The sequence below is a fragment of the Micropterus dolomieu genome, linkage group LG12 (genome assembly GCF_021292245.1).
Source record: "Micropterus dolomieu isolate WLL.071019.BEF.003 ecotype Adirondacks linkage group LG12, ASM2129224v1, whole genome shotgun sequence".
In the NCBI taxonomy this organism is placed as follows: domain Eukaryota; kingdom Metazoa; phylum Chordata; class Actinopteri; order Centrarchiformes; family Centrarchidae; genus Micropterus; species Micropterus dolomieu.
In genome coordinates this window covers 7,537,104-7,555,897 of record NC_060161.1, presented here as the reverse complement: position 1 = coordinate 7,555,897, position 18,794 = coordinate 7,537,104, and the positions used below count along the sequence as shown (strand labels likewise).

Sequence of the window (18,794 nt, the reverse complement as noted above, 5' to 3'; positions counted from 1 at the left end):
ATATGAAACTTTTTATCGTGATAACATTTTTGGCCATATCGTCCAGCCCTATATAGTATATAATTCACATCAGAAATCATTTAGTACCATGCTTCTTTCCATGCTTACAATCTTGTTAGGGACAGTATAATTATAAGCTTGTGACAACGATGACCTAATTATATTATATTATTTTATAATTCTAATCAGTCAACAATTATGGATGGCTTAGCATGCATGAGAAAGTTAGGACATTATGGTGCTTGATGATGATTGAGTTTTGCATAGCATGGGGTTTATTCACTAAACATACAGACGGGGGCCAATTTAAAGAACAAACCTGAGTGGGGAAATAAAATGCTACGGCCTTTACAGACACCAGACCTCAACCCAGTTTCACACTCATGGAAGATTTTAGAGCAGCGTGTAAGACAATGCTCTCCACCTCCAAAAGACCAAATGATAGAACATAAACATTCATCTTCAGATCTGTGTAGGGATGTCTCTGACTGTCATCATGATATATGTCCTTTTGTTATGTTTGGCTATATTTGTGTTTCTAATATCTTGTGAAAGAATGGTGTTCATCCCTCTAGTAGAGTTCCACAGACTTGGCAAAGAGCACTGACTCCATACTGAGACACGTCATGTTGTTTTTTTCCTTTACATTGTCACCCATTTCTACATCCCTGTAGTGTGTTTAAAAAATTCAGTGGTGATTCCCACAGCATGCACAGACTCCAGAAAACATGGCTGTGACAGCTAATAGTTTTCGTGGAATGATCGTGCCATAAGGGATCACGGGCATTGCCTTTCACAGTCCTTACTCATTACAGCACTGCTGAGTCACTTCAGAATCTGGGCTTTGGGCCCTTCTCTGCATCTACATCATATGGAAAGATACTGTTTTTAAATGTGATCTTCCTGCTCTGAAAAACTTTTAACTATGTCACATGTTGGCAATGGATGTCATGTTTTTCACCTTTTCTACAAAATACATTTTTATAGTTAGTGTATGGATTTATATACATTTAAAATAAAACCCACAAAATGAATAATTTTTACATTAATCTGTAGCTTATGATATATTGTTTTTTGACTGTTTAAGCGTTTGAAATGATTCACTCTGTTACTCATTCTCTATGATGTAATTACATGATTAAAATGTAATATATTAGTAAAATGACTGGTAAAGGCAAGAAGAACAGTCATATTTTAGTAACAAGCCTCCCAGCAGAAATACAGTTTTCTTTCAGTAATTCTTTTGAGTTGCTTCCACTTTGCTTTTTTTGTAATCACAGTTGAGCTACAGTCAAAAGTCGCTTCTTAACATATGCTTCACATTGAATCCCACCATTGGCTTAAATGGCATCCTTCTTTTTCCTGGTATGTTTTCTTAATTTGAGGAAGTGAAGATTGCAATGGCAGTAGCTAAACTTGGATCAAAAAACAGCAACGTTGATGCAATTGGAAATAATAAACCCAGTACTCTGGGTTTTCAGCAGAGTGATGAGTATGGCATGATTCCAGCCTGTCCTCACCAGATTAAACCACAGTATAGGTCGTTTATTGAAGCAGCTTATTACGAGCCATATTTACCCTTTATTGTGGCAGGGACCTTGAGTGGCTGTATGACCGGAGCGAAGGAGGAAGTCAGGTGACGTAGTATAAAGAGCGAGAAAGTCAAATAACTCATAACTTTCACCCAGGAGACCTTTGTTTGAGTCCCGTGAAACTAAGTCAACATCGATTTATTTAGAGTTGTTGATTAAAGAGCGTTACTGTCACATGATTTACCTTCTTATTTTATCCCAAAACATGATCTTTTCATAAACCTAACCAAACTGCGACCGTTTCACGTTAACCACATGTTGAAATCATGTGACTTATACACCTGTCTCTGGAGTGGTACTTTCCACTGGGGGATATGTAGTTGTTGTTAGGTGTAAAATATTTCATAGTAATCTACACTAGATTTATCTGTCCGTATGTGCACGTCACAGCTGGCCCGCCTTTCCAGCTTTTGTCTGTAGCTGAGCCCATTCACTTGACTTGCACGCTGATGAGGGACGCTAGTCACAAAGGAAGTGGCACACTTCAAAATGAGGACCTCATTTCTCAAACTACATTGCATCAGATTTTCAGAGGAAGTTGGCGCTGGAATCAATCTATGTATTGCTGCATTATGTATAATCCTGCAATTGGAAACCAGTGGGGTTTTTCTGAAAAGTACTAAAATATTTTGACACAAGTTGTTGCAGGACTCGGGCACTAAACAGTAACCCTCAGGTCATGGTGTGATAACTGTAGTTCCCTGTTCAGCGTGGCAGCTGTCTTTATGCTCACATTTCCTCATAGGAAGGTTCTAACATGAGCAGACTAACTTTTATTTTCCTGGAGGCTTCAAACCCCACCTTTCAGTTTCATTTATTACCTTTTAGGTCTGTTGCTAAAATGATGTGAAGAATAACTGTTATTTTCCTCTGCTATGGTTTACTCTAGTTAGTAGTATCTTGGGCTGGGTAATAAAATAATTAATTATCACAATAATAATAATATAACATGTTGAATAAATGTTTGATTTAATTAATTTGAATCACAAACAAATCAAAAATTAATTTTCCTATTAAGATAATTATTTTGTTGAGTAAAGGAACTGAAATAAGATTTTACTTAACTTTACTCATACATATTTGTTGAAAAAATCATAATAGTTTTGAATGTTCTACCTCAGATGTGTGAAGTGATGTTTGGCATTACGTTATTGTTCTGACCATAAATAGAAGTTTAAATCCACAATTAACCATGTGGTTTCTTCAATTTTCACTCAGGAGCAAAAATCAGCCTTTAAACTAGAAAGAAATAATGATTTTTGACGTTTATCATGATAATTATAAATTTCAAAAATGAGAATATTTTTTGCCATATCACCCAGCTCTAGTAGTATCCTAAATGATGCACTGCTAAACTAATAAATGCAACCATTTCCTTCCTAAACCTGCAATCTGACTGGAAAGAATAGGTTACATACGGGGGAATTATTTATTTATTCTTGGTGACCATTGTCCTAACATTCTCTTTTAATGTTGTTCAGTGAACTCATATTTCATTGAATTAAACATGCTTTGGATTTAATGATCAAGATAAGAAAAGCACACAATCTAAATTTTTCACATTAGACCGCCGTGTGAAAGCAGGTTATTATTACTATAGATTTTAAATATGCTTTGCACATTCCTCGGAGTTCTCTTCTCCCCACACTCAGTCCCCCCCATCCCGCCGTCTATTCCCTGTCTATTCCACTTTCCCCATCAGCAGTATGTTTTATAAAGTCTAAAAGAGTCTTTTTTTCCTGTATTTTTCCAACCGCTAGCCGTGTGGGCTTGTTAATGACGCAGCCTATCAAACAACCGAAACGAACATCTGCGTGCGCACGCGCCCCCGATGTCATCGTCCGTCACTATGTTTTAATGTAGACATCGTCTGATAGAAATGTTGTAGACAACGCCCAACCTTACACACTAGCAAAATAGGGTTGAACGATTACTTGTTTTCAAATCAAAATTGCGATTTGAAAGAACGCGAATAGCTAATCGTGAAGATGGCTATTTAAATGCAGTTTAATTATACAGCACGTCTGACCCGTTTTAAAGTCATGCAGTTACAAATGCATTCCGTTGTCATCCTTTTGTGACAGATTTGCTCACCAATCACAAGTGCCATGCGCCTCCTGTTACGGTCCTACTCACCAATCAAAGCGGGCACAGGGTGTGTACATTTTACAACAACAAACGAAACTAGAGGAAAACGTGGGATAATGGCGTCAGCCGAACCTGTGGCGCGTTTTTGTCTGGCGTCAACTCACACTGAAGTGTTTCAGCAGCGGGGCGTTTAACCTACACGTTGTTAACGTGTTGTTAATTTGTCGTTTTGTGTGTTTCAGCTGCGGAGAACAGCTCTCTGCAGGCTAACGTTACATATCCACAAGGAGCATTTCAGAATAAGAGCGTTTTGCCCGTCTGATTTTGCTGATGTGCAGATTTAGTTTATTTGTTCAGTTGTTGTTGATTTTTGTGCTTCCACTATGGTTAAGTAGGCTACGAAGTTGAATTGTTTCTTTTTTTTGTGTTGTGTGTTTGTGGTTTTTCTGTTTTAACTGTGTATTGTTGATGTATGATTGGGACTCTGCAAAGGGTGTTGTATTTTAAAAATCGACCGGATTCTCTATGCCGTTCTGTGTCTGACTTCCTGCCTGGTTCATCTGCTCTGTGCTGTTTGACGCAGCTTCTGTCAAAATAGACTGGCAGTGAATATTGGACTTTAGCAAAACTTCAATAAAAAAAATTGCAAATGGAATTGTAATTGCAATATCTGGTATAAAAACCACAATTAGATTTTTTTTCACCGTTCAGCCTCCCTTGTTCGCTGCACTTGTCTTGCCAAAACAACCCTCCTCCCTCCCCTCCCTGCTGCAGCGAACTGACCGTATCACTGAGGTCACACAGGCAATCAGATAGCCCTCAGGGCTGACAGTACAGGATCGCTGCAGCACCACGGCAGGAATGGTAGGCATGGCAGCAGACCCGCCCTGCACCATCACTTCCTCTGAGAGATGAGCCTATGAAGCCCGGGGCCACAGTGGCAAAGCTGACTTCCAACTCTTATCAGTCAGTGACCGATTTAACGCAGAACTGTGGTATTTGGAATGTAGACTGGCACGGGAGCAGGCTTGTCCCACCGACAAACTGACTAATCAGTTCTACCATTGGACATAATATTAACAATGTGGTTGTGAAAGGGGACGCTTGTTGTAACAAACCCAAAGAGAATTGTCACCAGCTGTGCAGTTTCCCTCAGCCTCTTTTAGCTCCTGGGTTTTGGCTGTACAGCCCACAGTCTCTGACCTCTTCAGCCTTATCCCCAGCAGCTGCAGGCAGCTGTTCACATGTCCATCACCAAACAGCAGTAAGAAGATGGAACACGTTCATTCATAATTTATTTCAACAGTGTAACATCCCACAAGTCTCGTTCCAAACACGGGATAAATAACTTCCAACTTGACAAGTACAAATACTCACTGTCTTATCAACACCATGGATGGATGATTAATAACGTTATGGCATTTCCCGCTGCTCTGGTTGCATAGGTAGAAATCTTATTTCTTGTCAGTTCCCATTCCTATTTAGCTGTGTTTTTTCTCGTGTGCAGTGCTCCTTACATCTGTATGTTGGTGTGTTTTTGTTTTAAAAAGCTTCACATCAACCACATTCAAACAGTAGAGTTCATTTTAATGAAAATACCTATTCCCATAATTTACATACTTTCATTTTTTATTTTTGTGTGCCAACTTGGTATTTTTTTACAGATCAGGGCTGGACAATAAAACAATAATTATCGCAATATAATTTTTATCAATTACAATATTACAAATGTTCAATAAATATTCAATAAATGTTTGATTTTATTCACTTGAATCATACACGAAAGAGTTTTTTTTATTAAGATGTTTATTTTGTTGAGGAAAAAGGACTGAAAAAAGCTTTTACTTAATTTTACTCATGCATATTTGTTAAAGATTTTATCATAACAGTTTTGAATGTCCTCAGATTTGTGAAGAGATCCACTGCTAGGCATCAAGTGTTGTCCATAAAGAAAAGTTTAAACCACAATTAACCATCAGGTTTCTTCAACTTTCACTCCAGGGAATAAATCAGCCTTTAAACTCTATGGAAATAACGATTTGATAATTATCGTGATAATTATCGATATCGAAAAATATGAAACGTTTAATTGTGTTAACATTTTTGGCCCTAGTACAGATTTGTCAGTAGTGAAAGTTATTGTGATTCTAAAATGCATTCTTCAAATTATCTGATGTCATGGTTTTGTTGAACCGTGGCTTTTAAGCAGGTTTGTAATACTGATGTGCATAAAGTGTGAATGTGAATGATATTTTATTTCATATTGATGTTGATATTGATGAGGTTTTTGTAGTGGCTATTACCTTCTTACAGCCGTCTTCACTCTCCCCCCACCAATTTGCCTGTGACAGATGTGTGAACACAATTAAGTTGAGCTTGCCTTTTGGTTAAAGAGTGAAGGTGTGGTGTGTGAAGAGTGTAACAGTCGCATGAATCTTAGAGAAGGAATGTTGCGCCGCAACCTGCCCAGCCTGTACAAACTCCATTTCAACTGAAGGGAGATGCCACACCTCCCTTAGTAAACCTGAAACTCTCATACATTTTTACCCATGACTCAAGATATTTCTTTCCTGCTATTTCTAACCTGTCTGACGAAGGAGAATGAGCTGTGAACTCCAGTGACTTCCTCTTCACCTTGATGGAGGCTGGATTTAGAAAGCAAAGTCAAACATTTAATGGAAATGGTTGCAAAGATTTTAGAACCTGTTGCAGGGATTTGCTCCTATTCAGACACAAGAGCATTAGTGAGGTCCACCACTGATGTTGGGTCTGGCTCACAGTCCTGTTTACTCCAAAGGTCTTGGATGGGGTTGAGGTCAGCATGCTGTGCAGGCCAGCCATGTTCTTCCACATCAAACTGGGAAAACATGTCTTTCTGGATTTGCTTAGTGAACGGGGGCATTGCCATACTGAAACAGACAAACAAAACAATTGTCTTAAGTTGTATGCTGTAAGATTTCCCTTAACAAAGAGACCTGAACCAAACCATGAAAAAACAGCCCCGACCAAAAGTATGTGGACAGGGGTGTCACTGTACTTTTGGTCATATAGTGTACATGAAATCTTGAGTCCCGCTGGTTTCTGTTGTAGCAACGTAGAGCACGGGGAGAAGCCATAAAGAAGAAATGGTGGTCTTTCGGTTGTAGGTATTTTGTGTTTGATCATACCAGCACTAAAGCAAAGTGAGAAGTGTTTTTATCTGCTTGTTAAGGAAACTGTTTTGGTCTTGCCTGCATAGCAAGTATAAGTGCATGTGTTAAAGTCATTGTAGGTTTATTAGAGTAAATGAGATTTGTATTTTTATTGTATTTCCTGGTCTTTATTTGAAGTCGTTTTTGTAGCATGTAGAGTTGTTGAGGCTGGATAAGATAAGTTAACTCTTGTTTTCCCTTGATTTGAATGACTGGGTGCAGTGGATAGGAGTTCCTTTCTTCTTCTTCTAGGATGATCATTCTTCTGTCCTTTTTATTTTTCCAGATTCCTTTCTTTCCTCTTCGCCTGTATCTCTCATTCAGTCTCCTCAAGGCAAGTGTATGGTTCTCTTACGCTGCTCACCTGCTCTCTCTCCCTCTGTCCTGTACTCCGCTGGCCTGCTGCTGAACTGCTTTACTTCATCCCTCTTTCTGGTGCCCCTCTCCTGCTTCTCAGTCAAATAAAAATAGAACGAGCTTGCAAAGGAAACCAACGACAAAGTGATCCCCCATCTCCTTTCCCAGCTCGACCGGTCATCACCCACCCCTCTTCCTACAAACCTTGGCATGGTATTCCATCTGTTGCCAACACTGCCGACTCTCAGTTGCTGCACTAATTGTAAAAGTTAGTCATGCAGCACAACTCCTCCTGTTTTCAATGACATATGGAATTGGTAATTTTCTTCACCACGACCAACCCCCCTGCAACTTAGATGAAACCTTTCTAGCTCATGCCATAAATAACCATCTTGACCTATTGACAGGTTTTATTATTAGGGCTGCAGTACATGTACCTTTGCATAGACATAGTCTGAGCAGCAGAAGAGCTTGTGCAGATACTTGCACATGTGATACATTTTGATTTAATGTGCTTCACTTTCCTTGGAAATGACAAATTGGCATAAATCACCAGCAGTCACTAGCTCAAACCACAACCAGTCTTTACTGTTTCAGAATACACTGCTGCTCAACTAGGTCCAGAATCTTTAGACACCAAGTATTAGATCTGTTAAACCTTGCAGCTGCTAGCAATCTGATCCATTTCAGTCTTTACTGCCTGCTAGCTAGCATTATGTAGGTCATCAGCACTCACTGTAGGTTCAAGATAATCCCAAGATTGCCACTTTATTTTAAGAAAGCAGAGGAGTTCAAGTTCACATTGTGCGCACAAGAGCAGAAACCTAAAAATGGATCAGTTGGTGTCCCGGGAGGCAGGGGGAGGTTGGTCCTACCTTCCTGCTGCCCTAGTATCCCAGCTCAGCTTCCCACCCCGTTAGCAACTGGGCCCCGGAGGATGAGCGGCACCGGAGGTATCATCCACCGCCCAGCAGCCTGGGCCTGCCATTGCCTGTGGCTGCTCACTCGCCCTCCACCCCACTATCTGCTTTATGGCTTCGTAGGCTTTGTGCATGTGTCACATCCCTGCTTAAGTGTTAAAAAGTAGGTTTTCTTTGAACACCTTTGCTTCTTTATTGTCAGATTCTTTTTGCGCTGTGATTTTTGTTACATTCTCTACTTGTGTAAACAAATGGTAGCCAATACTGTGAAAGGAGTGATTGTTAAATGGTTATATTAGGATAGATATAGATTACAGTAGATGACCACCTCATGAGCCACAAAGTATTCCTATATCACAGTAAATATCGATATCGACAATTTTTTGCTAGTCACCATAATTATATTATCTTAAGCCTATGGCATTTTAATCTGCAGAAATTTGCCTAACGTCATAACAAGTTGTCGTCAACTGTACCAACGTTCACTTGAGCTGTCTCTCTGCTCCTCTCTGTGCGCTAAGCCCCGCCCTAGGTGAAACACACATAGCAAACAGAGGAGAGAAACTTGCGTAGCATGACCATCAATAACAGCAAAACGCAGTAAAGACTCTTATGCTGAAATGAAGTGAGTGCACATAAATAAGGTAGATAATATGAATACAATATTTCTTTGGGTGGAAGGGGTGCAGTTAAGGCAACGGTAGGGCAAACACTGAGCTCCCGGGGTGAAAACGATATTGCCAAATCTCTACCAGTGGACACATTTCTACCGTTGTATGGTATATACCGTCATACCACCCAACCCTATCACACGTTACCATTGCACACCTATGTCACAAGCATCCAACCTATACACTCTAAGTGAGGAATGACAGGACGTGACTACACCCTGTGGAATTTGAACTCTTACTGACTCATCATCTTCTCAGCAGGGAAATGTCATTTGGCTTATGCATTACAATGGTTTATCAGTAAATCAATGCCTGGGGTTTCAATTTAAATACCTTCATTTTTGAACTTTTGTTCTTTATTTTGGGGTATACTGATTACTGAGGAAATTTGGTAAAGACAGAGTATCAAACTAAACTAGTTCCTGGGGTATGTTTCAGAGTAGTAAATGTTAATATTTGTAGAACATTTGTGACAAAATAATCTCAGCTCAAGGTCCATATGCTGCATTTTTCTGAGCGTCTTTGAACCGAGAGACAAGGGTTGATCCCCGACAACCGTGTACAATCACATGTTATCACATAACCAATGTTGACGTGACCAAAGACCATAAAATGTAGTTGAGGGCTCAAAAAAGTTGAAATTGTTTTGTCACATATGCTGATCCCAAGTCATGAATGAAATTTCATGTTTAGGGTAGAAAGAACTGTAACAAATGATTTTTGATACTTGGGCCACTTACATAATCACTCAACCACAGTTACTGCAGAGATCAAATTACATAACTCATATGTGGAAGGCCTTATTTGCTAGATGGTACATGCCTAGTGGCCTATTGAAAAACAAAGTTATTGACAGCTTTATCTGCACCATATTTATGAAGCCTGAATTATAGTCTCCTGGAAGTATTCCTATGGTTAGGTTCTAATCATACAGCACTAGTTGTATCTCACTTCCGTGGATGTATTCTCAGAGTGATAGCTGTTTTGGAATTTGTTTACTTGTACAGAGCCAAAGGACTACAACGCTCTTGGCAAGATGGAAAGTCCATTTATGTGGCCTAGTTTGAACAAGGCGTTGTATTGTGGTGCAGGGGAGATAGCAGTCCTATCCAAGACAAAGTGGACCAGTCAGTTGGGCATCAGTGGAAAAGTCTGTCTAATGGTAGGGGAGGGTAGGGTCACGGGATCGTGCTGACAATACAGCTAACATCCAAGGTTCACTTGAAGAAGAATAAAACTAATGGATCACAATAACCTTTTTAAGAGTGCTAGCTGAGTAAAAGTTAAATCAAGGTCAATGACATCAGAGATCACTGGTGCTGAAACAGATCTTGCAATTGTTGGATCAGTTGCTTAGAACAACTTTGGAACTGTGTGGCTTCCAGGATAGCTTTGATGAGGGGCCCTGCTATCATTGTGACTGTAAAACACTCCTGAGCTGTGTGGCTGAGAAAACAGTGATGTTTAAATGACCTGATTAACTACACGGGGACAGCAGTGTTATCTAACTCTTGGCGTGTTTTTTCACCATTTCATTATCGGAACATTACATAATTTTGATGTTATAATAGGCTGTTAACAAATAGCCTGATTATGTAGCGAGTAACTGACCACGACAATGAATGCAACACTGAGGGTTTGTGTTTGAGACATTTTAAAGTTTTATCCTTTTTTCTTTTCTGTTGTTTGACATAAATGCATGTTAACGTGCAGATCTGTATTACTAACGATCTTGCAACACTTTGTCCTAATAGTCCAGTTCTTGCTGAGATGGTGGAAAAAACAACCTGAGTTGTCTTAAAACTAAAATCACCTAACAAGCGCAAAGTTGACTGGTGCTGTTCACTTTGTTCAAAGTACTGCTGGATAAGACAAATGTTAAAGAGGGGCATTGTGCACTTGGCTAATTACTTGCCATTTGCTCAAGTTTTTGTTTGTATGTAGCTTGTTAGTTAGGTTGAAACTTGTCTGTGTTTTGTAGAAATGCACCAATTGCAATTTTCATGGGCAAATCCTTTTTTTTTTTTTTACAATCTGACTTGTCGATTCCAGTTTTAACTGACCGCCACGCTCATCCTTCATGGCCGATTGTTACACCACTTTTCCTACTCCCAGGAACGACCAGTGACACAAATGATGTGTTCTAGATCAGAAATTTATTTATTCACCAATCTGGTAAATCTAGACATTGGTCCGAGCATAGCCAAAATAACAAACAAAACAACTCATATCATTACCTTCTAACTTGCCTAACACCACAAAGAACAAAAGACAATACTGGAGACAACAGGTTTAACAGAAACTGCTTCTCCTCCCTAAGGGTTGGAGGCCATCAGACCTATTCCTCTTTGGCTTTGTCTCGGCCATCTTTCCTTCTGGACAGTGCCTAGAGCCATGTAATGAGCCCAGCATGTTCGAATGTACCAGTGTTTACAACTTTCTCTCCGCCACTGTTCCCGTCCGCAAGCGTGCTACTGCCACCTCTTGCTGATTTGGTTTGAACAGTATTGTTGGGATTGCATCGAGCCACTTTATTTGTGTTCCGTTTAAATGCTCCGTATTTATATAGCGCCTTTCTAGTCTTTTCAACCACTCAAAGCGCTTTTACTACATCTGCATTCACCATTCACACACATTCATTCATTGAGCCTAAGTGCTCAAACAGGAAGGCAATTCAGGGGTTCGGTATCTTGACATGCAGCCTGGAGGAGCCGGGGATTGAACCGCCGATCTTCCGATTAACGGGCAGCCCGCTCTACCTCCTGAGAGCCACCCAATTACAGAACTGCGTAGGGAAAGCAGACTTTTCACACACAAAACGGAGAGCTAGCTAATTAGGAAACATTCGCTGAATTTAACCAAAAGTGTATTAGATTGGAATCATTAAGTATCCTCTTTAATGTTTTTCACAACAGGACAGCCTCGTACTTTGTCGGGAACCTTTAGGGTGGGTGGAAGAACTCTATTCCATACCTGTTGCATTTGAGGTTTACTGACAGTTTTCTGTTGTGATTAGTTTATCGCTCTCTACTTGCTGTTGAAGATCACTGATGCACTTGTTTGCTCAGTCTATCAACAAAGAATGTGTTGGGATATGGTGTTCCACTCATTCCATTCTGGACTAGCTGGTTCTGAATGAGTGTGAAGCTCAGGAAAACGGAAGGCAGTTGCCTCGCTGCCTTGATACCGTAATAGACAGCTGTCTCAGAAGGGATCGCTTTCAAGTGAAGGCAGCTCTGTTTACATTAGTTTCGAACAGCATTCTAGGGCAACGTGTGACGTCAGCACGCCGTCGTGTGTCTCTTCTGGTTGTCAGAAGAGACGCTAGCCTTAACATAAGCTAACTAGCTATTGAAAAGACGCCTCAGAAATCATACTGAACAAACTTGGTTGTTTAGTCACGGGCTAATATGATAGTTCAGTGTTTAGTTCTCGCTAGATTTTCAAAAATCGAAGCGAGAAAACTATTAAAAACCTTACAAAACGTATATTTGTGTACAAATTAGGCTCATTTTTCCGCCATCTTGACCAGTTTTTGAAAGCTCTGGCGGCCGCAGACGCGCTGCTTTATGGGTAATAGTCAGCATCAAGTCATCATTGATGCTGCCTTCAAAACTGGCCGTTACTGGGGCAGCTTGAAGGCACCTCAGGAGACAGGAAGAGATCGTTCGAGCAGTTTCGAACAGCACTCGATGCCTCGCTGTCCTGTGAGATAGCAGTTTAGCCCATTTCAAACACAGCAATTATTTTTTAGTTTTGCAGCTATTTGTTTTGTATGTTACAAGTCATTATAGAGGAGCTACTGTTTGATGAGGTTGACAACAGTGCAAAGTCGAACAGTCTCTGCACATTTTGCTAAATATTTTTGTATTGGTGTATTAAGTGTATTTTGTGTTCTGTAAATTTTTACAAAAGTAAACATTTTGAAGGTAACCTCAACATTCCACTTGATAACTTACACAGCCAAAAACTATTGGGGGCTTAAGTCAAAGCTCAGATTATGTGAAAGAGTGGTTCACAGTCATGGATTTTGGAAAAATTATAAATTACACATCAAACACAATAACACACTACTACCATATTTATTTTAGCTGGACTTGTGTACATAGAACAGTTTCCAAATCAAAACCTTTTTCAAATATAGTAGGGACTTAAGCATGCACTAATGAAATACTCTTCAGTTTCAATGAGGAAATCTATATTATACAAAATAATAAGCAATCAAATAAACACTATCAAAAAGAAAATGCTTTCAAACCTGCACGTGTATAGCAAGTCATATGATTCCTATCCAAATTGCAGCTGACATGCAGTCACCATAGCTACACAGTGATTTAAAATAAGTCTTAGTTAGATTTTATTTCTTTTGCTGCTTCATTTGATCATTCAGATGAAGTTGCCATACTGAATGCTACCTGATGGCAACTTTTTGGAGTAGTTATGAGCAGCATGCAGAAAGAGAAGACACATGACATTTCCATGATGCTATGCATGAATGCTTGGGCTGCAACATTAAGGCCTTGCTGAATGATATTAGAAGTGCACGTGAGTTAAGTGTCTGTGATTTTATATGACCCCTCCTTTTTCCTCCTCACTGTCGTTCTTCATGCATGGTGATGCAGACAAAAGAGTGGTCCTGGGCTCCGACAAGCCCTGCGAAGGTGTAGCGACATCCCTTCGCTTTCCTTCTCAACCTGGCTCATTCACCCCTGGTCATTACGGGAGTGAAGCAGGGCCGCCAGATGGACAGCCGGATTCACCAATAAAGACATCTCCTGTTTCGGAGCGAATAAAGGCACTTGAAGCACTTGCTGCCAAAAAGAAAGAACATGATTTTAGAAGTGATGGAGGTTTCTCTCACTTCAGAGACCGCCACCATGAGAAGTCTCCCACTGAGACCCCAAAGTCTCCCACTGAGACCCCAAAGTCTCCCACTGAGACCCCAAAGTCTCCCACTGAGACCCCAAAATCTCCCACTGAGACCCCAAAATCTCCCACTGAGAAAATTACGCCAACTGTCCAGAAAAGAGGTTCTGCAGATCAGGAGTCACCAGAATCCCCCTTTGAAGTACTTGGGGATTTAAGACAAGTGAATGAATTTGAAGAAACAGAAGAGTGGATGAAGGCTCATTTACCTCCTGTGCCAGACTTTGATGCTGTAGATTTAATTAAAGGCACCCAGACTTCAGACCATGTTGCATCAAAGGGGGCTGACATAGTCATACCTGATGCTCCTGCTGGCTTTGCCAGTGTCCCTGATGCTTTCATGGATTCTCCTGTTGAAGCTCCAAAACTGAAAGATGACTTCAGTGAACCACAGAAGCAGCCAAGTGTTGAGGAGGAGTCTGAGTTTGACCTTAACTTCTTGCCAACAGCCTACATGTGGGATCAGCAGGAAAAATCAGGTGTCCAAACTCTATCAAATCTCGATTCAGTGCTTCCTGCTTCACCTGCACCTCCTGCAGGCTTTGGCTCCCCATCGCCTGTCTTCCCACCAGTTCGCAGAGATGAACAAAATGTTTCAGATGACAATAAAGCCAGTTGGACTGGAGATCTGGAACCCCCAGAGGCAAGTGAAGCGGACAGCTCAGGAGAGTCAGATGATACTGTCATTGAAGATGGTGTCACTGTTCCTACATCTGTTCCTTCTCCATCTTCTGATCCAGCAGTTTCAGGTGATCATACCAATACCCCTGCTTCTGCAGCTCCCAATCTTCCCAGTGAGGAAAAGGTGATTCCTCCTCCAAAGTCGGAGAGGAAGCTAATGCAGGTTCCCACTATTAATGTTATTGAGACTGATGAGCCAAATTACAGTGATGAGGAGCTTGAAATGGAGCTTGAAGCTGAAGAAGATGAGGATTATGAGGTTGTAAAAGACCCTGCCAGAGAGGTTCCAAAGACCCCAGAACCAGAGCCAGATGTCCGTAAAAATGAATCACCCAAGACACGCCCCTTAGAAACGGAATTCATGGAAGGCTACTCTCCTCCATCCTCTCCTGTGGACTCTGATTTCGAATGCTCTCCCAAACACAAGATACTCGCATCTCTTCCTGAAACAGTCCATCAGGATCAGTTTGCATCAAATCCTGAGGCCCTACCCAATCAAACGGATTCAAAAGCCTCTGAGTCTGATTCTTCCCAGGCACAATCACAAACAATTCCCAACAAAGGAAATGATGAACCCTCTCCTTTTATAGTCACAAATGAAGAAGTGGACTTCCCAGACAATGACGACGAGTGGTCAGATGAAGCGCATGATATCTTGGACAAACCTTGCAAGACTGAGCTTACATTCATGGAACCAACTTCTGACACCCAATCCAAAGTGGATGAAAAGAGCAACACTGCTGCAAAAGAGGCTCCGATGGAGACCGCTTCCCTTTCCAAGTCCAGCTTTATGCAAGACGATATATATGACAGAGAATCATTTGATTATGATTATGATGCATCCTCTCCCTTGGATGACATTGACGACAAAGCGCTAAACAATGCTAAGGAGCGGTTTCTGTCTGATCCTTCTCAAATCCATGTTGAAACACAAAATGCAAACACTGCACAAAATGATGTTACAGAGATCAGTCAAAATCTAGACGATTTCACTTTAGTGACTGATGATGATGCCTTTCCCGAGCCAGCTGGTGATCCATCTCTAAGAGAATATCCCCCAAACCCATATTCCTCTTTCCAAAGTGAGACACTAAGCATCACTGAGCAAGACTTCAATAAGAAAATGACCACTGACATTGTTTCAGATAACATAACAAATGGCAACTCCCTCCCAGCACAGAACATTGGCTCAAAGATCCAGCAAGACACTAAAGCAGGTCACCATGCACCTGATACAACAAGCAACCTAGAAGGCATTGACCCGGAGAGCCCAGTTTCTGAGCCTGCAGATAGCTTTGTGGAGTTCATGCGAGAGTGCCTGAAATCAAGGCAGGATGAAGAACCTGACGGCACGCACCAAAGTGTTCCCTCTAAGAAAGAATTCTGCAAAACTGGTTTGCCTCCTTTCCAGTCCCCTCCTACCATGGTAATGGATCTTGAACAAGAACAGCTTACTATCAGTGCTCTCAAGGAGCTGGGCAGCAGTCAAGAGGAGGAGGTGGCTTCTCCTGACCAGGACAAAGCTAACTCCACTGCTCTATCTATACAGCAGTCTTCCTTTACCTCAGTCCCTAATCCTCCATGTTCCCAAAGCGGTCGTGTGTTTGACAGCACGTATTCCAAAGAGGTAGAAGCCATTGACGAATGGGTGGCCGAAGCCTATCATCTTGCTGAGCATGTCTTGACAGCAATACTAACCCACTTATCAGGTAACACCTCTACCTTCAGGGCAGTAGGCCTGCTAACTTCATGCAGTCACCTCAACAGGACCCCTTTTCTCACTTGCACTTTGTAATTGCCTGCACATTTTTCAAAAAAGTGTTCTGTTTTTACATATTGTCTTTATATAGGCATTGTGGAAAGGAAAACGCATCTCCCATTTGGTTGAGTGTAACCTGCCCTTTCAGAAATACTAGTGATTTCTTGTCACCTGTCAGCAAGGACTAAGAGTATAAAGGCCTACTTAAAGCCAGTATGTGCTACTTCTAGCCGCCTCCTCCTCAGAGCAACACGCTCCCGTTAGTTATTGTTCTTAATGTTGTTCAGTAATGTTGTTTACCTAATGTGTGCTGTGGATTGTTTTGGTGCTGCTGGTGTATCGTGTATCTGTCCCTGGTTCAAAAAGTCCCACATGCCACAAGCCACAGTACACCAGTCACTGTAGAGTTTTCTGTGATGAGTGTTTTACAAAGCTGTTTTACAATGTGGCAAAACAAGTATTTTTGGACTGTTAACAAAAAAACCAATTTCTTCTTATGCTCGTTTAAGTTTGTTCAAGTTTAGAACTGTCAATATTTTGTGCATTTTCCTTAATAACGAGCAAGCAGACGCATGGCACTATTTGTTCCATTATATCGCGATATTTTCTACAATAATCGCAATATGACTTTTTCTCCAAATCGTGCAGCCCTACAAGAGAGCTTCAAGCCGGCATCGTGTCATTGGGTTAGAATGTCTAAATGTCTGATGCAATAATGAATACCCAGATACAGCTCCCCTGGGGAAGACACACTTCTTCATGTGGGCTTACACGTAATAGTAAATTGCATTTCTAAGAGATGATGATGATGATAATAACAATAGGTATTATATTGCCCAGCATGTTTGAGGAGATTGTGTCAAGTAGTTGGTTACATAATGCATCTATAGAACTACAATATACAAGTCTTTGTCTTAAAAGTCATAGGGGCTTATTTGACTGTATGCTTAATCTGTAGAGACTGCAGTTGTCAGAGATTATAGGAGCCAAACCACAGTGTAATGTGCTATATGGTCACTAAGGCTGGTCATTTGAGCTTTTGACAGCCTCCTCCTGCCCTCTGTCCTTTAAATCTGGGCAGTGGTCCATTGACGGAGAGGGCGGATTTTAAATATGGTGCCCAAGTGTTGGCTTGCAAGAACCTTGGAAGTCACGGGGTACAGTCAATCCCCAGTGTCGGGTTTCTGCCTTGATGCAACTTTCCACAGCACACTTGGTGAAAACCGTGACACGACAATGAAGCATGGTACAAAAAACAGCACTAAATGAATTGCATATCTGAAGGCCACCGAGGTGCAAATTATTTTGATGTCATCTTCTGGTTTCAGGAAAGATGACATCTTGCTAAATTAGTTTGCTAGGTCTCGAATATGAGAGCTGCTATAAACCAGCCTGTTTCCACGTATCAAAGCTTACTGTGATGATTCTTGTGTATTAATTAATTGATGTGATTGAATAGTTGACCAGAGCAAGGGCAAAGTACTGGAAGGTGTTATTTTTCAGGAGTTATAGCAGCCAGTTCTGCTGTACCCGACCCCCACCCTCCCCACCCCCTTCTCTGCAAACACAATCTCTATTCCACACACATGCTGGAAAGCTGGTATGCAGACAGTAATCCTAACACATTCAATGGTACGTCTACATGTGTTGAATATTTTAACCTAGAGTTGGCACACCAGAGAACAGTGCTGCTGCTCCAGCAACCAGAAACTAAGGGAAAGTGTGCAAAAAAGAGGCATCAAGGAAATGTCAGTTTAGCTTCATTTTAAAGTGGTTATGTTCATTGTTCTCTGATGCTTGTTAGCAGAGCACATACTGTAATTGTGATATTAATGACAACTGTGAAGATTCTCAGTCATCCAGGTCATAGTTATCCAACGAAGGTTAAAGTCAAGGGCAACTGGACTTGGTTGAAGATACTGGAAGACGTTTCGTCCCTCATCCAAAGGACGTCTTCAGATATTAATGACTTAGTGTTGAAGAGGAAGCTGTCTTGTGTTCTGTAGGGGAGCCTATATTGTTGAATCCTCCCCCTCTAGCCATGAGCTTGTGCTATTTTAGTGCTTCTCTGCAGTGCTGCTCCACAACTCAGTAGGTCATTAGGCGGGGTGTATTTGGCTAGGTGAGTTTGTTTTAATTGGTGTGCCTGTCACCATGCTGAATATGCTTGACTTTTGCTGCATTGCCATACAAGGGTTTTTTTAAGGACCCCAATTTTCACTTCTATCAAGGCCATCTGTCAGTGAAATCCACACTGTGTTTGCCAAAAGAGATTTTCTACATTTATTTATGGGCTCAGTCTAATATGAGCTTCTGATAAACCCACTGTGCATGTCCTGCCCAGCAGACAGACAGACTGGCTACTTAGCATTAACACTTTAGAGACTACTCACCAGTGGTGGGCAAGTTGCTCAGAAATTGTAATAAGTTACTAGTTACTTATTACTCCTTAGAAAAGTAATAATATTACTTTACTTATTACTGGGTGATAAATGTAACTAGTTACGTTACTCATAACTTACTATATTACTTTAACACCACCACCACCCTCCTCCAAACAAAATAGTGTCTCCCGACTTTTTAAGTAATATGATATTCATGACAGCAGC

General features: G+C 41.0%; 1 protein-coding gene across 2 annotated transcripts in view; it reads left to right on the top strand.

Annotated features, from left to right (window-relative positions):
* rtn3 (reticulon 3) overlaps nucleotides 1-18,794 on the top strand; it is a 71,029-nt gene that overhangs the window by 2,008 nt on the left and 50,227 nt on the right. The window contains exons 2-3 of one of the 2 annotated variants that reach the window (XM_046064850.1): nucleotides 7,158-7,205; nucleotides 13,442-16,135. The exons of the other annotated variant lie outside the window; for it this stretch is intronic. Coding sequence (XP_045920806.1) covers nucleotides 7,158-7,205; nucleotides 13,442-16,135 — 2,742 coding nt within the window. The remainder of the gene's footprint in view (nucleotides 1-7,157; nucleotides 7,206-13,441; nucleotides 16,136-18,794) is intronic. 2 annotated transcript variants of the gene reach the window in all.